At 46.6% G+C, this 25,780-nt stretch overlaps 2 protein-coding genes across 4 annotated transcripts in view; one reads left to right on the forward strand and one right to left on the reverse strand.

The window, feature by feature from the left end:
* Positions 1–25,780, reverse strand: part of LOC142585720 (uncharacterized) — a 120,388-nt gene that overhangs the window by 93,137 nt on the left and 1,471 nt on the right. The window contains exon 2 of one of the 3 annotated variants that reach the window (XM_075696697.1): positions 17,441–17,540. The exons of the other annotated variants lie outside the window; for them this stretch is intronic. The gene's annotated coding sequence lies outside the window, so the exon portion shown is untranslated. The remainder of the gene's footprint in view (positions 1–17,440; positions 17,541–25,780) is intronic. 3 annotated transcript variants of the gene reach the window in all.
* The window catches only part of cher (filamin A protein cher), a gene marked incomplete at its 5' end in the record, with an annotated part of 117,286 nt that overhangs the window by 58,742 nt on the left and 32,764 nt on the right, over positions 1–25,780 (forward strand). Inside the window, 8 exons of the mRNA XM_075697610.1 lie at positions 14,563–14,668; positions 16,163–16,336; positions 16,910–17,046; positions 17,809–17,995; positions 18,736–18,906; positions 19,651–19,931; positions 21,026–21,215; positions 22,385–22,638. Of these exons, the coding sequence (XP_075553725.1) occupies positions 14,563–14,668; positions 16,163–16,336; positions 16,910–17,046; positions 17,809–17,995; positions 18,736–18,906; positions 19,651–19,931; positions 21,026–21,215; positions 22,385–22,638 (1,500 nt within the window). The remainder of the gene's footprint in view (positions 1–14,562; positions 14,669–16,162; positions 16,337–16,909; positions 17,047–17,808; positions 17,996–18,735; positions 18,907–19,650; positions 19,932–21,025; positions 21,216–22,384; positions 22,639–25,780) is intronic.

The raw sequence follows: 25,780 nt of genomic DNA on the forward strand, positions 1-25,780 counted from the left end.
GCCACGAAATCATTTTGGAAACGACGTTCTGCAGAAGGCACCATAGACGCAAGCTGTGAGCCAGTGCGCAGCTAAAAAGAAAGAAAGTTTAAATGTACAGAAATTTGTATTATGAAGAAGCTGCGCAGTAAGAAACATTCATCTGGGCAGCGACATATGCACGAATGATAAGTGACGGGACGGAGTGGTAGCAGAGACAGATGACTGACAGCGTGTGGCGGAGAACGAGTTTATCTTCGGCGGCGGCAGTAGGGTTAACCCCGCCTCTTTTCTCTATAGCCCTGCTCATTTCTCGCACCCCAGCGCAGGCCACACAGCCATCCCTTCTTAAACAAAAGCTATCAATTCATTCAGATGAACAAATTCGGGAGGGATTCCATCTTCTAATTTGTTGTCGCGCAGCCACGCCGAGACGGACGTAGAAGGAACATGAGAAAACAAACGTGGCGCTGTGTGTTGTCTCTCGTGCTTTCTATGTCAGGGTGTCGTTGTCCTTGCGCGACAACAAATCAGATGACTTACTAACAAGTCCCATATACAGCCACCCTCACCGAAAGCTAGGACCGATGGATTTTATGCGAGCTTTTTATGCAAACGGATCTTTTTCTGGAAGAGACAAAAGGAGGAGGAGGAGGAGGAGGAGGAGGAGGAGGAGGAGGAGGAGGAGGAGGAGGAGGAGGGCGGTAAGAAAAAAAAACACGAAAGCCGCAAACGCACTGGTTTCATTGACTATAATTGCATAGTACTAATCCCAGACTACGTCTCTATGTTAAATAGTGGCTTTGACAGCGTTGGAGCGGGAATATTATTGTTCATAATCATGCAAACATACATACAAACATCAACAAAGAGAAAGAAAAGCGGGTTAGCAATTGTCTTCTAAGAGGGACACCATGCCTACCTGCTTGCAGAGGAGAGATAAAAAAGAAAAAGAGAAGGAGACAAGGAAATAATAAAAAAGAGAGGAATAAACAACACATCACACAGTCAGACGCAGAGTACCAGCGTTACAAACGAGAGCCAAGACCCGTGGTTGACAAAAATTCCAGTGTAGCTTTGTGAGCCTCAAAACGAGTTGACGCACGATTATCCGGAAACAACGTATCATTAAGCGCAGCTCATTCAAGATTAACCCCCGTATTCAGAAACGTAACTTGAAGCCCATGCTTGACTTGATTTTTATGACGCCTGTCGTGAAGCGCCGCATAAAACGCAATTGGTGAACGTCTTGGGCTCGTTCATGCCAGGCGTCCTATAAATCAAGGCGAGCATGGACAACTTAAGATGCATTTCTGAATACGGGGGTAAGTTGTTGAGACCTGCTCAGCTGCACACAGAGACATGTGCAGGAAGTTGGACATTGAAACAGCGAGTTCTAAGGCGTTTCGCTGGAGTGTCCACAAGCGAGACACGAAGACCTCGACGCACGTCCTTGTCGGTGAGCGCGACGTGCGACATTTACGCGCCCGATGCGCAACTTTAGCAATAGAGACCTACTGCGGCGAGTGAGAGCACGGTCAGTGATTGGTATATCCCTTGGCTACTCGTTTAGCGATGTAGGTGGTGGCGCACAAGCAGCCTGGTGTTGTCAAACTTGCATAAATTGCCATCTGTGAAATCAAGGTTGTGTTCTGACTCCGCCAAAGCATCAGCGGTCTCGTTTACCGAGATCCCAATTCGTGAGACGGTATCCATTGAAACATCACTGTTCTTCCTTCGGATGTGATCTGCCGGGCCATCTTAAAAGCGTCGAGTAGAAGAGGTGAGTCAGGGTTAGCTATGGAAAGCCACCTTAGAGCTCCGCGGAAGTCAGTTAAAGTAAACATCCTTCGATTATTTTCGTTTTTGTATAATATACTCTCGAGCCATGTTAATACTGAATAGTCCTTCAGATGTTGAAAACGCCATGAAGAACGCTATGCTTCAGCTTCTACGTAACAAAACGCAGCAGTTCTACTGCCTTGGTGAACAGAGGCGTCGGTGAAAACTTGAGTAAAACTTTTATGTGCGCGATGTCATCAGTGTCATCTTCAGTGTCACGCTGTCATTTGGCGTAGACCTGCAGGGCATACCGTTGTTTTCTTTCGAACTCCTGGCACACTTCAGTGATTGAGCAGCCGAGGACGGTTGTACTTTCGCTCAAGCGCGGCCTCTTACCCGGAAATGGCAATCTCAAAAAAGGCAGACGTCGCTTTCCCTATTTGCGACTTTGACCTGCTGAGCAATGGCTCAAAAAGCTTCATGCCGTCGTTAGCCCGACAGAGACGACTTATGCGGTGTAAGGCCCTTTGACCAGCTTGTAGCCTCAGTGGTAATTGTCTGGCTTCGGCAAGTAGAGCATTTCATTGTGCGAATGAATCGTGGAAGGTCTATTATTGATCGAAGAGCCACTCGATGATCCCCAGCTGTGCCATCAGTCGAAGTGTAAGAATGACCATGCAAAGGCAAAGCATAAAGTACTCTTGACAGCACTGTGGCTTTATACACTCCTAGAACCATTGAATGATCATGCCGTTACCTCGAGCCAGTGCCGTCACACATTTTAGAAAAGACAGGCATGATGTAGGCATAGCTTTAACATCAGGTCGCCATCTGATGCGCTCATCGTATGATTATACGAAAGTATAGATGTCGTTTCATTTATGGTATAGGAGAATCCTTCCATTGAAAACGTTTCAGGGATGGTCGTGCTCTCTGTTGGTGATGATAGGCAATAGCTGCCGACTTAGGTGCAGAAATCTGAAGGCCGACTTCATCAAAATGTAAAGTATCTACAAATAAGCAAAACAGTTAATGGCATTGCATCGCTGTAGTAATATTGATTATTCCCATTACAGATGCGGCGCTGTAGGTCTCTCACAATAATTACTTATTCTTGCACTCTTCGTCCTTGAGTGTTCATAGGTTTCGGCGTCTTCAGCTGAAAATACGGCGCCAACAACGATCATAACCACGATCAACTATCCACACGTCTTTCAGTCGACAAACAACACGCACACACTACGGAGCAGCACAGAAAGAGCGAAGATTTTTTACGATGACAAAAAAAAGGAAGTTCCTGGTGACGTATATTTATAGGACCGCAGTGTCACGAGTGATTCACATTGTCTAGAACGTTGGTGATAGGCAGCACAAGGAGAGGGGCAGCATATTTAATGTTTTCACTTGTTTCGTCTTTCGCTTTTCTCATCATTTATTTCATTCTTTCTTCCGTCAGGTGTACCTGTATGAATGGCTGGGCAATTCATTATTATGGAGCGCGTATTTATGCTAACATGCGCGCTCCAGCCCACCTCAGCACATACTGTGCTAACATCTTCAAGCCTGCTCGTCTGATGAGCTTGTGCGCCCTGTGTACTGCGTGAAGTTTTCTTCTTTGATTTCTAATTTCTTGCATTTTCTTTGACCCCAAGCATAACCGCCACCTCACCAGCCGAATAAATCTCTTACCTTCATTCCAATAAAGGAATGACGTATTTAAAAATATATATATTGAAATATGGGCCGCTGACCAAACGTCATGGTCAACCACCAGCGGTGTCAAAACTAAATGAGCTAGTGTCAAGGGCTGCACTTATAGGATGTCATAAACAATCACATAAAAGGGAGAGAGAGAAATTAAGTTGTGCCCAGTTGGCCAGCCTACACTGGAGGAAAGGGAAAGAAAGGGTGGCATAGAGATAAGAAAGCAGAAAGAGTCAGTGTGCAAACAACACCCGCTGGGGAATGCTCAGTGACACCCACAGGTGGTGGCCTAGTCCCTTTGCTTCCAGGCAGCTTCGCATATGTTTAGTGGCCTTGCGCACACACTAATGTACCTCGACCAGGGCGTGAGATACTTGTAGCAAACACAAGTACCTCGGGTGCGCTTCACGATCCGAAGAATAGCGAGTAGCGATTGAAACTAGCGCATACAGAATCTCGCTGGCCGTCGAAGTGAAGGCAGCGGCACAGGCTGTCTGATTTCGTCGCACCTGCTGGAATTACATGCGGCGTCGCCGGATATTTTGATTATGTATGAAACGACGCACAGAGCTGATTTTCATCCCCATCGCCAGAAAGGTGTCTGGAGAGGACAAACTATGTGTAAGGAACAAAAAGTTGGCGAGGAGAGGCGGATATAGGTGTTTAGACTGAGAATAGAGAAAGGGAAGCAGTTTTTACAAGCGACTTGCAGAGCTTTACTATAAATATTGACAAGAGAAAGGAAAGTAAAAGCATGGAGGAGGCATCGTACAACCTCTCTGGATGATGGTTGAAATAACCGCGGCTGTGGCAAGTTTCACTGCAGTGCAGTGAAAAGTGCAGGCAGAGCACTGTACCTTCAGCTGTCTATGAAGGTAGCACACAAAAGCGGGAAGGCCATCAATAGTTAAAAGGAAGTGCGCTCGACTTAGGTGAGATGAAAAAAAGTCGCAGTTTCCGCCGAAAGGTGAAGCTAGCACCGATTGCGATATCAAATTAGTAGATAGCTATACGAAATAAAGATAGTAGTTCTATCGGCCTTATAAACTTGTAAATATTCGCTTACTAACTAAATTAACAAGTACGGTGTCACGCGCGCAGAGGTAAACATGAACACATCTCGCTCGATTACCACGGAAACTCGCTATCAAAATGCTGGAGTGAGGAATCGCGGCAGCAGCAGAGAGCGAATTGACCTTCGTGCATCTCTCGCTTAAGCGTCAACGAAACGTCGAAAGCACAACGCATACTCAGCTACCGGCATTAAGTGCACTGTGCAAACATAGTAGATCGCTTTGAAGATGAGGCCCGCGCAGGCGCGCACTTTGGCCACGTCGCACGTCGATTTTAAGATACAGCAGCAGTAGCCGCTCGAGAATACTCTATCCCCCTTCCCTCGCCGTACCCCCTTGCCTCCTGCGCGACAGATGGGGGCGCGCTTCCGCCCGGCATTCCTCGCTCGCGCACGCGAGATTGAGCCGCGTTCGCCGGCTAACCCTCCTGCGTTTTCGCTGCTACATACATAATACGGCGCGAGGCAACAATTTTATCGCCTTAGCACTTTATGCGGAATCTCACGGCGATGGCGACGGCAGAAATGCGCCTGGAGTGTCCATATAATTGCTACCGCAATAAAACGCGCTCACCTGTAGACAGCTGATCGATACTCCGGTGCCTAGAAACGCCAACGGAATGCTTTCGTGAAAGCATTGTTGTCGACTATTTCAATTTTCACATTTCTTAACTAAAAGAGGCTGCATTGGTTTCACTACAATGACCTAGCAGCCTCAGCCGTACTACCGAACGAATGTTTACGTAAGCAATGCTCAAGATTGGTCTCCACTTCGCTGAAGAAAGCGTCTTGTAGAGATGGGACAATGCTGAGAACTGCACGCTTAGTGCGGTGATCCAGTGTGTTCCGCGTAGAGCAACTGCGCAAAAGAACGCTGTCAGCGCTGTCGGCGAAGCAGCTGAATAAAACTTCGCTTTTGTTACACGGAGCCACAAGCAGTCTGCAGCTGTAACTCACTCTCTCAAATCCACTTATCAGTGGTGGAACAAGCATTTCATCTTTCGACGCAGGTCCTGGCGCAGACGAAAGAAAAACGATTTGGCGCAGCAGCAAGCACTTTTGCCGCAGGGTCCAACGCACGTGTGCTTACCATATACCATGCAAATTTTAACTGATATAATCGATATGTTGTGGAGACAGGTTTGCACGAGGCTAACCCTGCAAGCGCGGTCAGGAAAGGATGCGATGCTCCTCCACACCGCGAGGCAAAGGACGCTACGGCCGGGTTCGTTGATAAGGCGCAGAGAAGGCACCACAGAGAGATCGTCAACAAATGCGTGTTTGTTTACCCAGGATGCAACACAGTGCGGCACTCACGGCTTGTGGGCAAAGGCTCACCGCAAGACCGATCGAGTACACGCGCCTTCACTGAACATGACATCATCAATGCAATATACTCATGTCATGTCATACAGATTAGGGAGTTTTCGAACAGGAGCCGCAAATATTTTGACACCGCAAAAAAAATTGCGTCAACGCCACTACGCATGCGCAAGACGCAAATAGGGTTCTGCGTTTGCGTCGGCGAGGCTATTTCACCGAAATAGTGCAGCGACCCAAGCTCGACGCAAAAATTTTCCGTCAACGAACATTGAGGCGCCCCCATCGAAGTGCCGCCTCTCGCGGTGTGCCACATTCCACCTCATCGGCAAACACCATTCTTAACTGTGCACCACGTGCGATTCTGGTCGCAGCGGCTCCTTTGAACAGCCTCGCTATCACCCATAACATCGAAAAAGCTTGCCTTGAATCCTTAAATGTGGCATCCTCCTTCGGCAAACTCTGCGATACCACACGGGCGGTTTCGATAAACACGAATAAAGCGCCAGCAAGACGGTGCAGTGGCGCTACATTGTACATCCGTCAGAGAAAAATTCGCGAATGTTGAACCGAACGACTCCGACGGGCACGTAGAGTTCCTCACTATAGAGAGTTGCTCGCTATATAGTGAGGGACTCTATAAGGACGGGCCTCTGCTTCCTATGATTGTGATGATAACATGCTGTTGATTTTGATTTCTGTTTTCTTAGCTGTGAAGCCTCGAAGGAAGGAGGGTTTAGCTCTTATACATGCTTCGTCGCAGGCTCAGTGCAATTTTCCACTAAAACACCGTTTTGGCGCAGGCTCGACGCAAAGGACCGCTCTCGGCGCAGGTTGGCGCAATTGGTGCACCTGCTCCACCACTGCACTTATGCCTATACCGTCCCAGGTTCTCTTCTAGCAATCACGTTCCCGTTCATTTCGCTCCATTGGACATATTTCCTCGCGGCCCTGCCGCCCGCCGTTGTGTTTCGTTCAATACTTCACCGTCTGCCGAAGCCTCGCCGCATACTACCCGTGTCTGTTGGATCTAAAATTAAATGACTCCGGTTCTCTGCTTGAGCGCAGTCCAAGCGTCGCGGCATAACACAAACAAGCAGGTCAACAACGACCCACGCTGTAGCGTGCAGAGAGATGCCGAGCGCGACGACTTCCCTGCCAGGCTCGTCAACCGCGCAGAAAACGAAATAAAATGAAGAAGTTGACGCAAGCTGGCTTCTCTTTCGGTATAGGCAGCGGGATGCCGCGGAGGAAGCGATGCTTCGGTCTTGGCGCGGGGCCCGCGCGGCAGAAGGCATATACCGCAACGCCTACAGGTCGGGCGATAGCTGCCAAGGCCATCGGCACACACCGGGAGCCGGGAAGAGGGAGAGGGGAAAGAGAGAGGGAGCGGTTGCATATCGTTCAGGAATCCTCGTCAGGAGCGAGCGTCCCGGTAACATTTATCTGCCCGACGCAGCCAGCGCATAGCCGAGAGCTGGGCCGCGAAAGCGGTGCCAAGCAGAAGACACGAGGAACAGACGATAAACAACGGGACATTAAGACTTGCGCGATAAGCGACGCTGAACAAGGTCGCTGTATCTTTCTGCCCGAGTGCTTTCGCGCTGTTAGCGCCTATCACTCGTTCAAACTATGAAGTATTTGTCGCGGTCCGCTTAATTGAAGGCTTTTCAGGGCCTACGTTCAATTAACTTGCGTTTCGCTCCAAACCAATACTTCGATTCACGCACGGCGGTCAGGAAACAAGCCATGCTCCACTAGAAACCCCGTGGAGATGCATGTTTCTCTTAAGTTTCGTTGCCAAAAGAATCAGACCTTTATGTGGTAGCATAGTTGGCAAGGTATTATTTTTTGCCTTGTCTCGGTTTTCGGGCTGCTGTCTGACGTGGCACGATAAGCGAACTCAAGCACACATTACAATTTTCGGTACCAACAGCAATCAGCCGTGCTGGAGTCAGGAGACCAGGCTAAGGTGGTATTCCGAAATCATGCTTATCAAAGTATCGATCGGTTGAAATTATTTATGCGCACATTTTCACTTGAGAAACACGTTGCGCGGTTATTAGACAAGAAGGATAGAACCGTATAAATTTACGAGGTTGGTATGCGGAAATAAATGCACATCTCGGTACAAGATGAAAAACCACGAACGTCGGAAGTATTCCTTATTGCATTTGTAAATGCAAGCTACAGCATATTTCGCTAATAAACTTAAACAGCGAGTTAGACAGCGAATGAAGTCTTGTACTGTGAGTGCAAATACCGTTCAAAACGTGCTGCTGATAGGGGGCAATGAGAAACACGGAAAATTAGTGCAGAAACTATAGTGGGATTTGTAAGACAGTGCGTAAGCATTCCTTCCCGAGCATTCGTTCGGGATATATATATATATATATATATATATATGAGAGATAGAACAGGACCGGATGCACCAAATAATCCTATGCGACCTTAGCAGCGTATTTGTCCCTCTGGTAGGCGCCTGCCTACTCGCGAATCCAAGTCCCCTACCACGTCAACCGGGGCGGCGTATACTAAAGTATAAGGAAAAGAGAAAGATAAGAGATTGAGAAGGAAAGATAAGAGGGAGTAAATACAATATACATTTTATAATTACATATATAAGTCAATTAAATAAGAATGCTTTATTTTGCTGAATCAGCATGTTTGGCCAGTGTCAGTATTTGTAAATTGCACTAACGTGCCGATTTAGCTCATGCTAAACATTTTAATATATTCAGCAGGTTATTTCTGACCATATTCAGTATAATTGGCCCGGGGTCAGTATACAGTCGACTTAGTCGAAGATAGATAGAGGAGCAATCATGCTTGAAAAGCTTGCGGCCCTTCATACGACGTTTCTCACTACTTCAAGGCTCCCAGAGAGCTGGAAAAATGCCAACATTATACAAATTCACAAGAATGGAGACGTTAAAGAATCGAAAAATTATAGACCCACTAGCTTACTTCCAGTATTGTATAAAATATTCACTAAGATAATTTCCAACAGAATAAGGTCAGCACTTGACTTCAGTCAAGCAAGAGAACAGGCTGGTTTCAGGAAGGGATACTCTACAATGGATCATATCCATGTCATTAATCAGGTTATCGAGAAATCCGCAGAGTACAATAAGTCTCACTATATGGCTTTAATAGATTACGAAAATGCATTTGATTCAATAGAGATGCCAGCAGTCATAGAGGCATTATGTAACAAAAAAGTACAGGAGGCTTACGTATATATCTTGAAAAATGTCTACAAGGATTCCACAGCTACCTTGATTCTCCACAAGAAAAGTAGAAAGATACCTATAAAGAAAGGGGTCAGACAAGGAGACACAATCTCTTCAATGCTATTCACTGCGTGCTTGGAAGAAGAATTCAAGCCATCAAACTGGAAAAACTTAGAAGTGAGGATCAACGGCGAATATCTTAGCAACCTTCTGTTTTCAGATGAGATGAGGCATTTCACGGCGGCCGCATTTCGATGGGAGCGAAATGCGAAAACACCCGTGTGCTTAGATTTAGGTGCACGTTAAGGAACCCCAGGTGGTCAAAATTTCCGGAGTCCTCCACTACGGCGTGCCTCATAATCAGAAAGTGGTTTTGGCACGTAAAACCCCAAATATTATTATTATTAGATGAGGCATTTCCCTATTCAGCAACACTGGGGGCGAGTTACAACAAATTATTGAGGACCATAACTGAGAGAGTGTAAGAGTGGATTTGAAGAATAATACGGCAGAATACAAAGATAATGATCAATAGCCGGGCAAGGGAACAAGAGCTCAGGATCGCCAGTCAGCCTGTAGAGTCTGTGAAGGAGTGCGTTTACCTAGGCGAATAACTCACAGAACACATTTAAGCTCTAGATAAAAAAAATGTTAACCAAGTTCAATCACATGCATGATGCCAGTGCTTCGAAGATAGGACACACGTAGCGAACAAGTTTCGCAAAGCACATGGTGTCTTCCTTAGAATGTGTAGAGTAGGCAACTGTCCAGGAATAATCCTTGGAAAAAATTCACGATCAACCAGCGCTCTAAGCATGACGCACAACTTTCGCCTTTGCTGGAAATAAAATGAGCACGGTAACCACACATGAAAGACGACCTCACCTGGCATACCACGATGAGGGTTCAGCGCGTCCGGTTCTGTAGTACGCCGATTCTATAGATCGACCTCACTGAGACTTGGATACCAACTATTACTTAACCGAGCTACCTTCGTCCCCATGGTTCAGCAACACATTAAAACAACTAAACAATGAAAAAGAAAAGATTATTTCGCAAAGCCAAAGATTCCGATACCGCTCCTGTCTGGGAAAGAATATTACGCCAATGAAAAGGCGTTTGATTCTTTGGCCGCAACAGGTAAACGAACATTTTACTCAGCAACACTTCCTAACATGGCGCATATGATAACATATGATAACGACAACATCTGTGCTCCTGACCATAAAGTATCTGAAGTACTAAACTCTGTCTTCTGTTCCGTGTTCACTTCTGCACCTAACACTGACCTCCCAGACTGACCTTACCTCAACCGTCCAACCATGTCAGACTTGAGGCATACGGTATCACCAAGCTAATAGAATCCCTCAAATTAACATCCTCGGCCGGCATTCGATGGAATCAATTCTAAAATGCTTAAGAGCACTGCGCACATATCTAGCGTATTTTTGTGTCATATCTTTCAGCAATCATTATTATCTGGAGTGGTGCCGCAAGACTGGAAAATAGGTTAGATAATTCCAGTACAAAAAAAAGGATCATCGTCATTGTGCCAGAATTACCGTCCAATTTCCCTCACCAGTGTTTGTTCCAGACTAATGCAGCATATAATTTATTCTCATATTGTAAAATATCTAAGAACCGCTGATTTCTTCAATCCTAATCAACATGGTTTCCAGAAAGGCATGTCCTGCGAGACTCAACTGGCCCTCTTCGCTAATGACATCAGCTCACATCTGTATCAAAACTTACCCATAGATACCCTCTTCCTGGATATCCAAAAGGCTTTCGACAAGGTTCCTCATGAACGGCTCTTCCTAAAACTATCGCGTCTTAATCTTAACCCTTGTGTTCTCCGATGAATACGCAACTTTCTGACTAACCGTCAACAATTGGTTTACGCTAACCAATGCTCGTCAAATTTATCGCCCGTTATCTCCGGCGTGCCGCAAGGCACTGTCCTGGGACCACTACTCTTAGTATACACTAACGACTTAACCAAAGGTTGTTCTTCAGAAATGTGTTTATTTGCTGATGATTGCGTAATATATCATCCTATTACTAACGACCCTGATTCTCGTACTCTCCAGTCCGTCCTTAACGTCATTGAAACTTGGTATAATAATTGGCTAATGTCTCTCAACGTCAAAAAAACGTCGCTACTAAGTTTCCACCGTCGCTAATAATTTATTTAAGCTAATTACGTTATCGCCGGTTCTTAAATATGTGCTGTGACTTCTTATAGGTGCTCAGCTATTAACTTGTCCAGTAACCTCGGTTTACCCTCACACATTTGCAGCATTAGATATGATGCCAATCGTGTAGTATGCTACATGCGCCGTAATCTACGTCTTGTTCCCCCTTCAGTAAAACTACTCGCACATTTAACACTTCTTTGACCCAAACTGGAATACGCATGCTCAGTGTGGGACCCATACCAATCTAACCTGGCAACAGCACTGGAATCCACACGGAATCGTGCAGCAAGGTTCATTCACTCTGACTACTCTTACCACACTAGGGTCACTAAAGTCATCTCTGAACCTTCCAACCCTCGAATACCGCCGCAAAACAGCAAGACTGTGTCTCTACAAATTTTATCACTCGCTGCTTCGCCAGGCCGATATCACGCCTGCGCATCAAACTTCATCCCGTCATAGCCATTCAAAGGCTGTTTATCCCCCTCCAGCTCGCACCACCGCTCATCTTAACTCGTTCTTCGCTCAAACAGCGAAAGACTGGAATCGTCTTATCTGCTGAAGCGGTGCACCACTCCAGTCAATCATCGTTCAAGGCATTCATTGAAAATGTGACGTAGATATGCCTACCCCTCATGTAAAACCCCAAATGGGGTATTTGAGGTATGAATAAATAAATAAAAGGAAGTCGTTGGTGAAGGAAATATCTAGCCAGAGTTGAAGTTGATGAAACTAAGTTTCCACTTCTTGCGCTAGTTAATAAAATATAATTTAGTAGAGAGTCCACTGCACGAAGAAGTTATCTTTCTGCTGCATCGCCTAACCATACGGCCGAAATATTTAACGAAAGGTTGTTTCAAGATGTGCTTGGTGTCACGGCTGAAAAAATAATAACAATGTGCTTCGCAGCGCGCGTACGCCTTTCTTGCTATATGAGGTGCCTGGTCACTTCCACAAGGCCAGTGTTCTTAAAAAGATAGATCTTCTGTATCTGATGCAGGAGAAAGGTCTGGGACACTCACAGTCAATCTTCGCAATTTCTGAAATCGTAAGACACTTCAGTCTATATATGCTTTTGTAACGCATAGAACTTCGTTTCCGCATTCCCGTCCCCAAAAAAAAATGTACTCAAGGATTTGGTTGAAAATGCGAAAAATAATTCTCCGCCGCCTTGTTTAGATAGGCAAGGCGGAAGTAAAGGCGACTCTTACCAAACGAGCGTGAGAAGAAGCCAACGCAAACACCCATCGGTTTGGCTCGGTGATGACGAGTCCTGTCGCACAGTGTCGGTAACGTAACCTGCACGCATATATATATAGTTAGCGGTTTCGGTTTCCGCCAGCTTTCCGAGCTTAGTCACAGTCGCACTCGACGACACGCGATATGGGGATCGAATGCCTCCCACAATTTTGACGCACCTTTGTTGACGTCACAGAGCTACGGAGTGCCACGTGAGGTGTCAGGCGCAGCATAACGTCCGCAAAGGGCATGCACATCGGTACCACTGTCCGCGTATAAATAAATTACTCCTAAATCTGCCGCAAGTGTAGCGCCGCAGGAGGGGGCATACAACAGCACACTAAACGTAGCGGCACTGAAGTGCAGTTACTTTCGACAATGAAATTATTTAAATTGTTCTTTTTTTTCGACTGGGCCACAGTTTATTTAAATCGTTTATGAGCCTAACCGCACCGATGTAAGCAAAGTATAAGAAAGGGGACTCCTTTTGTTCGAGCTGAACTTTTTAGCATAGCCTATACTTAAGGTTTGCTAAATTGCTTCGGAGAAGCATGTTCGGTGAAAGTAACCAGGTAACTCCAAACTCAGGTGTGAAATTACCACCTCGAGGCAATTCCTTATACTATTGCTAAATTACTGACGAGTAATGTAAACCCCTTTAGTACTTTGGCTGCACCTTAATTAAATCCATGTCTCACAAGTAATGTTCGACGGTCACATACAATATCTGAAACCACTGTCCCGACGTAGGCCATAAATGTGTCCGTCCCCTGCGTGATGTTAATATTTGAAGGAAAAAAACCAGTCAAAAAACACAAAGGACAAGAGGAGAGGTTCACACCACAACGACTGGTGTGAACCTCTCCTCTTGTCCTTTGCGTTTTTTGACTGGCTTTTTCCTTCAAGTATGTACCAACTGGCCCAGATTTCAATCGTTCTGCTGTTAATAGTTCAGCACAATGTTTAGAAACTGACGGACAAATACGCAACCATAGATTTCGAGTACCCTGTGCATCGGGGCTGCCCTGAATTCCTCTTCGTGTTTAGAGACAAAATTCCCGTTTCATGACTCCGGGGATCGCAAGACCTCAGCCAGCTACGCATTCTTCCTGTTTGATTTATTTATTTATTTATTTATTTATTTATTTATTTATTTATTTATTTATTTATTTATTTAATTATTCATTTATTCTGTGTCTTCGCAATCCGAAGAAATAGATGCTGAGGGCCGTGGACTAAAAGCCACAAGACGGCTTGACGAGGCCCACAGTCCCTTTAACTTGGAACAGGCGCATGGCAAACATAAGCGCAGAGCTAAAATATTGCTTACCATAGCGACATAGCAAAAAGAAAAGCGTAGCAACGAAACTTACTATGTTAGATGGCAAGTATTCAAGTTTATATTAACAGAAAATATCAATGCAAAACAAATGCAACTCAAAGTAAATAAAAACATGCATACAGAAGAAAATAGAAATTTTAGTTTAAACGAAATGTAGCGGACAATCATAAAACGTAAATTCGATCGCTTGATGGGTTCTGGTTACAGGCATACAAATACAATATACCTACGTTTATATATATATATATCCGCCATTTTTTAGTAAGTTCCCATTTTTTTAATAAGGCGAGTAGCGCGTTGTTCTTGTTTTTCTCTCAAACAAGAAATGCTGAGCAAGGAGATGTTGGCCCTGGAAACAGCTGCCTCATAGCATTTAATAAGCATGTTTTTTGTATAATTTTGGTTAAAGGAACTAAGTTTAATTGATGAAAAAGCGGTTCAGTGTGACTGTTGTGTGGGAAATTCACGATGGCAGAAATTGCTCTCTTTTTTTTTTTTGTATAGAGGTTACTGATACAGGGTAACCAACCGAACATTTGTTCTGGTTAATCTCTCTCTCTCTCTCTCTCTCTCTCTCTCTCTCTCTCTCTCTCTCTCTCTCTCTCTCTCTCTCTCTCTCTCTCTCTCTCTCTCTCTCTCTCTCTCCAGTACCTCATATGAACTAAATTTTTACTTGCTTCGTTGGATCCGCAGGTGAACGTCTCCGTGAACGGCAAGGACGTGCTGGGCAGCCCGTTCAAGGTGGCCGTCGCTTCTCACCTCGACGCCACCAAGATCAAGGTTGACGGCCTCGAGCCAAGTACGTCACTACGCTAGCATATTCTTTGTTGGACAATGTACCGCAGACGGCTATGGGTCTTAAGACGCGTGGGCTATACATGCTCATATCGTGCGCTGCGTCCACAACTGTACACACCTATAAAAAATATCGCGCCTCAGAATCATAAGCGTTATAAGGAAGCAAAGCAGTTCTACGGAGGTCCCGGAAGTGGAACGATTTTCACGGAAGAAACGGTTGTCGTCCGCACGAGAATACAATGATGTAACTAAAGAACTCGTACGGTTTCCTCGGAGAGAAATCGCCGAAATTGAATAAAAATTCACCGGAAAAACTTCTGGAAAGAATTTCCGTGAAACCTAGCTTCGTGCTACAATCGTGTAGATGACTGTTATTCCTTTCATTGAACGTTAAGAAAGGAAACCAGCGTTAAAGCGTTTTCCGTGTACCTTAAGACACTTTCGAATCCAGCTGTGCTGAAAAATCGATTATCGTTACATTAGGCGAGTTGGAAAAATATCTGAAACTCACGAACTAGCAAGCATTGTTCATAGAGACACATTTCATTTAATTAATCAGCCACCAAGAAGACGAACAAAAATGCAATGAAATTTTTTAGATTTTTTTATGCGTTCTGAAACAACGAATTAATGCTTATCATGTATACTAGCCAAAGTATGACGTTTTCGGCAGCGGTGACTTCCCGATAGCGGTTGCCTCGCATACTATAGCCACCTATATTCGGAGTATATGAGTGAGTCTCGCAGATAATTGAGTCATACAGTTTATATTTCACTACCGTGCCCATGATGAAGGCGCCTCCTCTACGTGGTCGCCGAGCATTATTATGCGAAAATGGCGGTACAGTTCTTAAGTAAATAATTGCTGTGAAACTCTTTCGGCACGCTCACGCCGGCAGTCTTCCTGTGTTCGTTTTCCGGAGTGACGACAAACCTTCACGCGTCCATTGTTTACATGTCAAACTCAAACCGCTTGCTCTAGTTTTTTTAAGTGGGGAGGGCACAACGAGCACTTATACGGAAGGGTGCCTGCGTCACTATTTTTCAGTCGCGCTTGGAAGCGAGTGCAACATACAGCCTCTAGCAAATACGTTGCTGAAATAGGAGCTCTGTTCCTTATATTACCCTCGCGCTTGTAGAGGAAAAACTGCCTTTTCTTCTGCACTAGGCAGCAGGCGTCAACGTTCGTATTTGTCCCAAAACAGGCTATAGGCAGGAGAAACTAGAAGGCAAGTTCTAACTGAGAGCAAGTTGAAGCTCAATAATACAAACGTAAATTCGTAGCTGAAGGCAACCTTAACTGAATGCGCGTTCCTACAGCTGAGTGGTCTTGTAGCTGAATGCGAACGCTGTTCGAAGGATCGCGACGTCTCAAGCTCGCTAGGGTAGACTGCTTCAGCTGACGCGAGAAGTCGCTGCACTCGAAGACTGCCGTTACATCTGACGGCTTGTTCACGCCTCTTCTTTCTTTTTTTTCATCTCCGACGCGGTGCAGCGGTGTTCCTGGAGGCCCCAGCCCAGGTGCTGATCGACGCGCGGGCCATTAGCCCGAACAGCGACGCTCGCGTGACCTGCACTCTATCCACGCCATCGGGCAAGAAGATCCCCATCGCCGTCCAGCCAAAGGGAGACGGCACCTACCGGTCCGTCTACATACCGCACGAGGAAGGTATGCCACTCAAGCGCGCTCTCCGTTGCAGCATAGCACTCCACGCCTGAGTCCACCTGCCGCTATATGTGACGCAAACTGCCATGACTGTGACAACGTAGAAACAATCTGATCCGGAGAAGTTCGTTCATCCCTGGCGTATGAACTTGCAAAAGCACAAAGTGCGAACATGACGGAACATAAGGAATACACATTGTTTGTGTCCTATTATGTTCTACTGTTGGGCTGCTGAGCACAAGGTCGCGGGATCGATTCCCGGCCACGGCGGCCGCATTTCGATGGGGGCGAAATCCGAAAACACCCGTGTGCTTAGATTTAGGTGCACGGTAAAGAACCCCAGGTGGTCGAAATTTGCGGAGTCCCTCACTACGGCGTGGCTCATAATCAGAAAGTGGCTCTGGCACGTAAAACCCCATAATTTAATTTAATTTTTTACATGTTCTACATGTTCGTTAGCGTTCATTTTTCGCGCCGTTGAGTGTCACCGTGTCAACGTAGCGCAGTTAACGCACATAGGCACTAGCGTTTCTGTGTCAATGTTGACCGTTGCTGTTCCCTTACTCCCATGCGCAGGTCCTCATGAAGTGGAGCTAACCTACGACGGCGTGCCCATTCCCGGATCGCCGTTCAAGACGATGGCCGTGAAGGGCTGCGACCCTTCGAGGGTGAAGGCCTACGGACCTGGACTCGAGAAGGGCATCCTTGACCAAGTGAGTGGGCAACAACGACACGAAATGAAAGTTTTCAGTTTCAGCGACGAAGTATAAACGACAAGCAAACAAATGCAGCTGCGATGGGATTTGCGCGTCAAGCTTCTCCTTCAAGAATTTTGAGGTTCCAAATATGTGGATTTTTTTTAGAGGGAGAGCGCACGTGAGCAATGACAGACGCAGATATATAAAAATGAAACAAAATATAGCTTGCAATTGTGCGTCTGTATTATCTGTATGTCGTCAAGAAGCACATATAGTTCAGGTGGGGAGCACGTCAACCGATTCAATGCAGCGGCTGTCCTGTACCCAATTAGCGCAATTCCTCGGCCTTTCTTTTCCAGGAGAATGTATATATAGCCCAATCGTAATCGAGCCAGAAGCGGGTACAAACCCTCGTGGCAATCCTACGGTCGTCGGACCCTGACCATCTTCGTGTAGGTAGAGTTCTCGACAGTCGCTGGAGCTCCTACATCGTCGAAGCAGTTCAGTGCCTGCGAACGAAGCAGCGCCACAAAATCGCACAGTTGCGATGGGCCGTGTTTTCTTGGCCCAGGTCGTACAAACGCGGCCCAGGTCTCGCCCAAAAGTGCCAACCTTTTTCGTTGTGAGACTCATCTACCATCTGGTTAGGACGGTTTACTGTTGCTCAGGAAGGACAGAGGAAGAGTCTAGCTTTTACCGCCTATGCCCTTACCGAATAAAAAAAAGATATAGTACACGGCGAATAAACGATTTAACGCAACCCGCACACTCTCGCAGCCAAACCGTTTCACGGTGGAGACCCGTGGTGCGGGCCCCGGCGGTCTGGGGCTGGCAATCGAGGGACCGACGGAAGCCAAGATGACCTGCAAGGACAACCGCGACGGCACCTGCACTGTCGAGTACGTCCCCACCGAGCAGGGCGACTACGACATCGCCGTGCGCTTCGCCGGAAAGGACATACCCGGTGAGCGAACGGCGTACGCAGTTCACGAGGCACCACACTGTAGAGGCTCGAGTCCGAGATCTTTCGAATGTGTCACAAGCTATCCGCTTTCGGCCTTATACGGCAAAACCTTCGGTAGCACTCTGCACATCTTAGCGTCCCAGCATCGTCCAAAGCACATAGGCGAAATTTAAGGGCGTTTCACTCTGCATTTTCTAGACACTCTTACGAAATATCAGATACAGTCCTGATCACAGTCAAGGTGTCAGCAATACCTTCGTTAATGTTTTCGAATAATTAAATTTCTGGCCGGTGAGTCGCTAGAATTGAAGCTGTAGTACTCAAGCAGAGCGCTATAGTGCGCTATAACGCTATATATGAAGCACAGCCTTAATCGCAGTCACGTAGTGTTCTTACTGGTCAAAATTTGCGACGTAAGACCCGCACCTATTCGCAACGATCAAATTGCAATACCGCGGAACCACGTCAACAATTTGACACCGCTTCCGCTTTGAAAAGTCGTGCTGCCATCACTGACGCCTTCGATCGCTCAATCTCGCAGAGTGCCTCGTTTGGCGGTGAATTAGGGTCCCGGTCATGGAAAACGGGCAATATTTCTTTTAACTCTCGAGATATGAAAACCCTACCAGAACTTCTTTCTGCATAGATACCAATAAAACGAGCGGTAATTTTGAAGATCCTAAAATGGTAGCTCCGATTTGTCCCCAAATTCTAACTGTGACACTCTGTTTCCTGCGCAGGAAGCCCATTCAAGGTGCCCGTCGATGCCCCTGTAGATCCTACCAAGGTTGTGGCATACGGCCCAGGCCTGGAACCGCGAAACTGCCGTGCCAACGTACCGCAGAAGTTCACCGTGGACGCCCGGAAAGTTGGGAAGGCACCCATGGCTGTCGAGGTCTCATCGGAAAAAGGTAAGCGTGCAAACGACAAACGTCGACGCAGGGCGTGCGCTAGGAAGAGTAAAATGGTTAATGGGATGTCCTCTGACCGACGTACTTGAACTAGATTTATATGAATATGATTTGATGCTCCGTGGACTAAATGTACAAAAAACGGGCCTGCCGTCGCCATTTGGCGGCACCTTGTCAGATGTGACAATCCCACCCATATCAAGCAATATACAAAGCACAGTTAGGCAAGAGGTAATTTACATGATTAGGGTAAGGCTTGCATGCTTGTCGAAGCCGTCACCCTCTATCTTCATCTCTCTCGAAAGCAAACTGGAACTCCAAACCACGACAATAAGTTCGGAAGACTGTCCCAAAAGCACCTGATGTACCTTTCGGATAAGACTTCGATGATTACCTCGTGTTTCGAGCTCTCTGACAATCTCGGACCTTTGCGCCAATAACATCGACTAATCAACGTCATTAAGACTTCGTCGTCTTCAACCTCAAGCTTCACGGCCGGTACGACGCTTGTCAACAATTCATTCCTCAATATTGTGTGCATGCGCATTCACACATGTAAGAGCCATTTCAACGGTGATGCCTCATCAGATCTGAAAGTCCGTTTACATTTTGCTTGCCGTGTAAAGTTGACGAGCAGCCAACAACAACGCTCCTAATGAGTGTGCTGAAGCTGTCAAAAAACAGAATAGTTGTGACGCGGGCTTTGTCACGCGCGGATCATCTGCCGCACACTCTTTGGTGCAGGTCCGGTGCCCCAGAAGCCTACCGTGAAGGACAACAAGGATGGCACGTACGACGTGAACTACATGCCGCCGCCTGAGAAGAGCGAATGCAATGTACGCATTACGTACGACAACAAAGACATCCCCAATAGCCCGCACAAGATGAAGGTGAGGCCGACCTGCGAGCCACAGAACGTCAAGCTCGTGGGACTGGACGGGAAGCCCGTGCCCGCCAGCGTTCCCCAAGAGTTCACCATCGACGCTCGTGAAGCGGGAGTCGCCCAAGCCGAAGTAACCGTCAAGGTGCGTGGCGTTTCGGTTTGTTCGCTGCGGAGCCTGCGACTGCATTACTCTATTGCAAGCAGGATGAAAAGCATAACGAAGTTGGGGTGTTTTTTCGCGCGTCATTCTAACCCAACGTGTTTCCTCGACGGCGCACATCTGATGAATAGGCTCTTCGATTAGACGTGCACTTATTGTACTAAAGTAATGAAGAAAAACAACCATTTAGATTAGCAACCTCGCCCCTTACATCAATAACTAGTCAATCAATCAATCAATCAATCAACCAACAATAAAGCAACCAGCTATCAACCAGCTACCGGCATTGTAACAAACATTGAACGGTAAGTCAATGTCAGTTGCTCTTAATTCGCTCTAACAACAACAGCATAATATGTCGCGAATCATGTGGCCCTAAGAACATAATCTAAAGCCCAAATGAGTGCGTACTGAACTGCACATTTCCGTATACGGTCGACTGCCGTTAATTCGACCCTGTCGGGACCACAAGATTTGGTCAAATTATCCGAGAAATCAAGTTAATAAACGGCACGAAATCAACGAATTCAAAATCGTTTGTTGCTTAAGTAGTCGCTCGTGATCGACAGACTGCTTCCAATGCAGTATTACAATACATGCACACATCGTTGTCGGTCAGTGGCCGAAAGACCACAACACTGTCATCGATGCTGACAAAATCTTCAGAACATCGCCCAGAGCACAGCGCAAGTCGTCATTTTCCCTGTAGAACAGCTTTCGGCCGTCATCGTCGACGCCTAGGGAAGCACTAGCGGCGTCAGTAGAATTGCTTGTGCCATTAAGCTTTTTAGAAAACTGTTAGCATGAAAAGGCGTCGGCAAATCTAGTGGGGGTCGAATTAGCCGAAGAATTATGCTTTTTTATTCTACCTACACAAGTTTTCCTTCCGTAACAATGCATGATTTCTCGTCGAGACAGTGCAGTGCGTTCGGACTAAGCGGAAAGTCGAATTAACCGAAGTCGACTTCGCGGGAGCCTACTGTGCTGCCGTTCTCACGGAAGGTGTCAGAATTTCGACATGCAATGAAAAGGATGCGCAGCTAATTATCTAGCCTGTCGGTGCTCGCATGATACAGGGTCCGGACAACGTGCCGCGCAAGGCACGCGTCGTGGACAACGACGACGGCACGTTCCGCGGCCAGTACGTGCTCTCGGACGTGGGAAAGCACCAGCTGTCCGTCAAGTACGGCGGCAAGGAAGTGCCAGGATCGCCGGTCACCCTCGACAGCGTGCCCACGGGACAAGCCGACAAGTGCAAGATCAGCGGTGCGTATCACACCGCCTTCATTTTTTGCAGTAGGGCTGTGTACGCGTTTCGAACGAACAACAACAAAAAAAGGACTATCGCGAGTGTGAGAACAGGAGCAAGGTTTACACAAAAGTGCGGAAAGTTGCGCAGGTTGGTACGCGTTCATCACAAAAGATGCAGCGCGGAGGCCTCTTAGCAATGTACTATTTGCCGCTGTTCCCTCCATGTCATTTTGTCGTGACAGCAAGGAGTCTCATAATCGAATACAAGCTGCGCTAAAGATAATTGAAAACAGGACGTACACTGAAGTTTTGCACTAGAATAATGACGTTCAGCTGCGGGCAAAAAACAAATAAGGGAGGTGGGGGGTGGGCTACCTGCCGCCAGTGTTGCGGTTTTCTCATGTGTGCGCTGAGTCACCTAGAGGTGGCAAGTTTCCTTAGTTAATGTTTATCACTTCCCTCACATGCTATTTAAGCATAGAGTAGTACTTGTACTTTCATTTTACTAGCTAAATAAGTTAAAAACACTCAAGCATCATACCGTGTCGACACTAACACGCTTTGAATTTTCAAAAGCAGCATGCTACACTGTTCAACCACATTCTTTGGTCCCGAATAGCCCGTCGATTATATAACAACGCTGTACTGACACATCAAAAACTGGATGACGTTTCAAATGGCGCGCAGTCTTGCTAACTCCGACGACACTCACGAGTGCGAACAGGGAACGTAATTTATTCATCGGAAACGAGAAGGCTGCTTGGCCGCATACCTGGCGTGTTGCTTCTAACGTAAGGTTGAATATGAAACGAAATATGCAACAAGAACACACACCGCCAACGCTATATGGCGCTCACACTCAAAAGTACGACAATGCCTCAAAGCGGCTTGCTGTCAGCAAACATTGACAAGAGTGTCCGTTGTGCGCAACATACAGACTGGTCTTTTCTACGGCCGTGAACTCCTCGTAACTCTAGAAGCATGCCTCGTAGTCTCTGCACGCGGGATTAAGCGCTGGATTATACACCTACGTTTTAAGACGCACCAGTCAGACTTTCAACGTGCGGAACGTACATAACGTTGCGGATTTCTGTCGTGTACTTTTTGCGTGCGCAGCCACTACTGCTGCTGTCAATGAATGTGTTGAAAGCTGCTTTGTCTTCGTCGCGGTTTGGTCCTTTCAGAGGAAACGAAGCAAGAGAAGGTGACCATCGGCGAGGAGTACAGCATCACGGTGAACGCCAAGCAGGCCGGCAAGGGTGCCGTCACGTGCACGCTGACCAACGCGGCCGGCGCCGAACCCGACGTGGACGTCGCAGTCGAGGACAACGGCGACGGCACGTTCACCATCTTCTACCGCGTCAAGGAGCAGGGAGAGCACCAGGTCAACATCAAGTTCGGAGGCCAGCCGGTGCCAAACGGAACCTTCAAGATCACCGTGAGTCCCGCAACAGTTTAAGCCCGGTGCCATAATCACGTGCCGCAACGTCGCGTGGCCTGTTTCTTGTCCTTGCTTGCCTCAGGGAAGAGACTACTACTCGAAGCGTACATATATAACCACCTGTACTCAAAGCGTTGGCAACAGTCACAGCGCCGAAGCATAGCTACAGTGAAATGTCTTTAGTGGAGTGTCGGCTGGGTGTCGCATCCGATATTGTCACCTAAAACTGCTGGATGCGATACGCTATGCCTATACCCACTTTTAACATATAAAGGTAGCAAGCGTAGCATACGCAGCTGCAATGACAGTTTAATTAAGAGTTTTTTATTTGCTCATATGCCTGGCGAGATCATTCAATGTCCAGGTTACGACTGTTACGTCTGTAAAGTACGTGCGGCCTTGCGCAGGGGGTCTACGCTGTACGTCATAGTTCAACAATCTTACAAGTTGCCTGATTCGCAAGCAGCCACTGAGACGTACAGACGTTTCCAATTTTATATTTGCGTTATATTCAGCAAGCATCAGGTCACTGTTTGCACGACGGTAGTCTGGCACTACGAGACAGACAGCCGCCAGCGAAGCGCTGGTAAGTCGAAGAAAATTGCTGCGTGTATCTCTCAGTGCTCTTCTGTAAACGGAGCAAACGAGTTATTCGCTGTGCTTTAAAATATGAGCTTTGCTCACATCATCTGTGCGCTATAAAATTCATTAAGCAAAATAAGGTACACTGTGGAATAAATTACACCCTTAAAAGTGAAAAGGAGTGTAAATCTGTCTATAACTCACACCGTTTGGGTTTCCGTTATATAAATAACACCCTAATGGCGTGAGTTATAGACATATTTACATCCTTTTTCACTTTTAAGGGTGTAACTTGTTTTGCAGTGTACGGGCATGCAAGAGAACACACTATCGTGCATCTGCAGCACAAAATCAAACGCAGCGAAAAAATAAATGAAAACAAAACATTGGAGGACGCTTAAGCTGCGCCTTTGAGGATGGAACGCGATAGCATTAAAAGATGCCCGACTGCTTCTCACGCTTCCCGGCAACTGCAGCTTATGTAACCGTAATGTTTGCCGGGAAACGCTGGCGGCGAACGCTACGAACGAAGGCGAGCTTTCCGGTAGAAACGCGGCCTCTTGCATGGGCTGATGTTGGATGATGTTGCCGGGAACCGGGCACGCCGCTTTATGAATGATATAAACGCTGGAAAAGGGGCTTGTAGTTGAGCTTCCGCGTAACATAATTATGTTCTCTCGTATATTCAAATTGCAATCCGACGCTATCCTGTCTGCAGGCTGTGTGTAAGTCGTACTTGACGATTTTTCTGACGCATTTTACTCTGAGAAATTCAATTATTTCAGTAGCGTCTCTGCGCTACACGGAGCGCTTGCGTAGTTGGGTATGCGGGGTTCGGAATGATTTTTCCCTCGCAAGACGGTCGACGCCGACGCCGGATTTCCTGCGACACAGGGCCCTTAACGCTGTCGCGTTGAAACGTTGGTAGAGCGCAAAATGGAGCAGACCCCTGCATGAACAACACGTCCAAGAGAACTCGAAGTGCACGACAATTTTTGGCAGGAGGGATCGTATCGAATATGATAAGGGCACGACGCTCGAACGTTCGCATGATGAATGTGGTGTTTTGTGGCGCAAGGGCCAGGTATGGCTAAACAGCGCCAGGCCACTGTTAATGAGTTGGCAGTGTAGCAATAAATTATAAGTGATAGATGTGACGTGGCTATAAAGGGTCCCGGAAAACAGTCGCTGTAGCGAGCGCTCATAAGAGTGCATGTTTTTTTAAGTAGATGTTTGTGTTCCGAGCTCCGGGGAAATAGTGACTCTTGACCTCAACAGCACCAGATACTTGAAAGAATGCTAACATGATGATAATCTACAAAAAGGGAGACGCCGAAGAAGTGAAAAATTCTAGACCCTTTACTCGCTGTCTGAATTCAAAATATTCACAGCGATAATTTCGAATAACATCAGGCCAACACTCCAATCAATCCAGGGAGTATAGGTTAACTTAGAAAAAGATATTCGACAAGATATGATAGTCATGCCGTATAAGCAGTTCCTGAGAAGTCTGAGAAACATAACTAATAATTATAAACGAACGGCCTTAACAAACTGCGAAAAGGCATCAGATTTCGGTAGAGGCACTGACTGAGGCATTCCGCATACGAGGCGTGAAGGAAGCAAACGTTGATATTTTCAAAAATCACGGGCGCAACCCTTAGCGCCTAATCAGAGATAAAACCAGCACTGCCCGTTTGGCGTTAACGTGGCTAGCGAGGTCTGTTAGCTGAAGCAAATATGCTCCTTGGTTTTATTTATACCAAGGAGTCGCGATGTGTGCCAGCATGTAAAATTGCCTTGCGCTCCCGCCGCTGCCTGCTGACTCGGCTGAAGGTTTTGGCAAAGCACGCACTCCCCCTTAGGCTACCCCTTCATGTTCTCATGTAGGCTTAGTGGCTCACCCCTGTACTTATCCAGAGCTCCACAATCACGCTGTACCTTATAATATGTGCGTAATGCCTAGGTGTTTATTGTATTTCTGGGCCTTGTTTGAGAGTGAATGATGTCATTGTGAAGCGTTTAGAGAACTAGCTGCTCCCGAGCCTGTAGTATGCCGGTAGTCTTGTTATACATATACCCGTTTATGCACAGTTGCCAGACTTGCCATCAAGAAGAGTTCACGCCACAATAGTAGAGCACGGAGCCTAAGTGTTACCTGATACTGCCCCTTTCTTCTTTTACGAAGATTCTCCGAGCCAGCACCATTTCTAGGCCTCGATACATTCGTTCGAGGCCCGCAAACATCCATATCTTTAGTACACAATGCATGAAATACGAGAACATTACAGTTCTGGCGCATTTTAGCGTACAAGTTTCCCTGATTCCAGGAGACCGCTAAACTTACGGCTCTTGCGAAATTGCTATCGCGTTTCTCTGTTGTATGTCTTACTCAGGACCTTTTACTTAGTTAGGTGACAAACTACCTTGGTTCTAAGGATTCGGCATGTAGGGGAATTTCCACACAGTTACTGCTTGGTGAAATTAACGTAAGGATAGTGTGAGATGTCTTTATTGTGCCGGCTATAATAATGTCTGGACTTTTGCCCGAACTTGA

This window comes from Dermacentor variabilis, chromosome 6, assembly GCF_050947875.1.
Source record: "Dermacentor variabilis isolate Ectoservices chromosome 6, ASM5094787v1, whole genome shotgun sequence".
NCBI lineage: Eukaryota > Metazoa > Arthropoda > Arachnida > Ixodida > Ixodidae > Dermacentor > Dermacentor variabilis.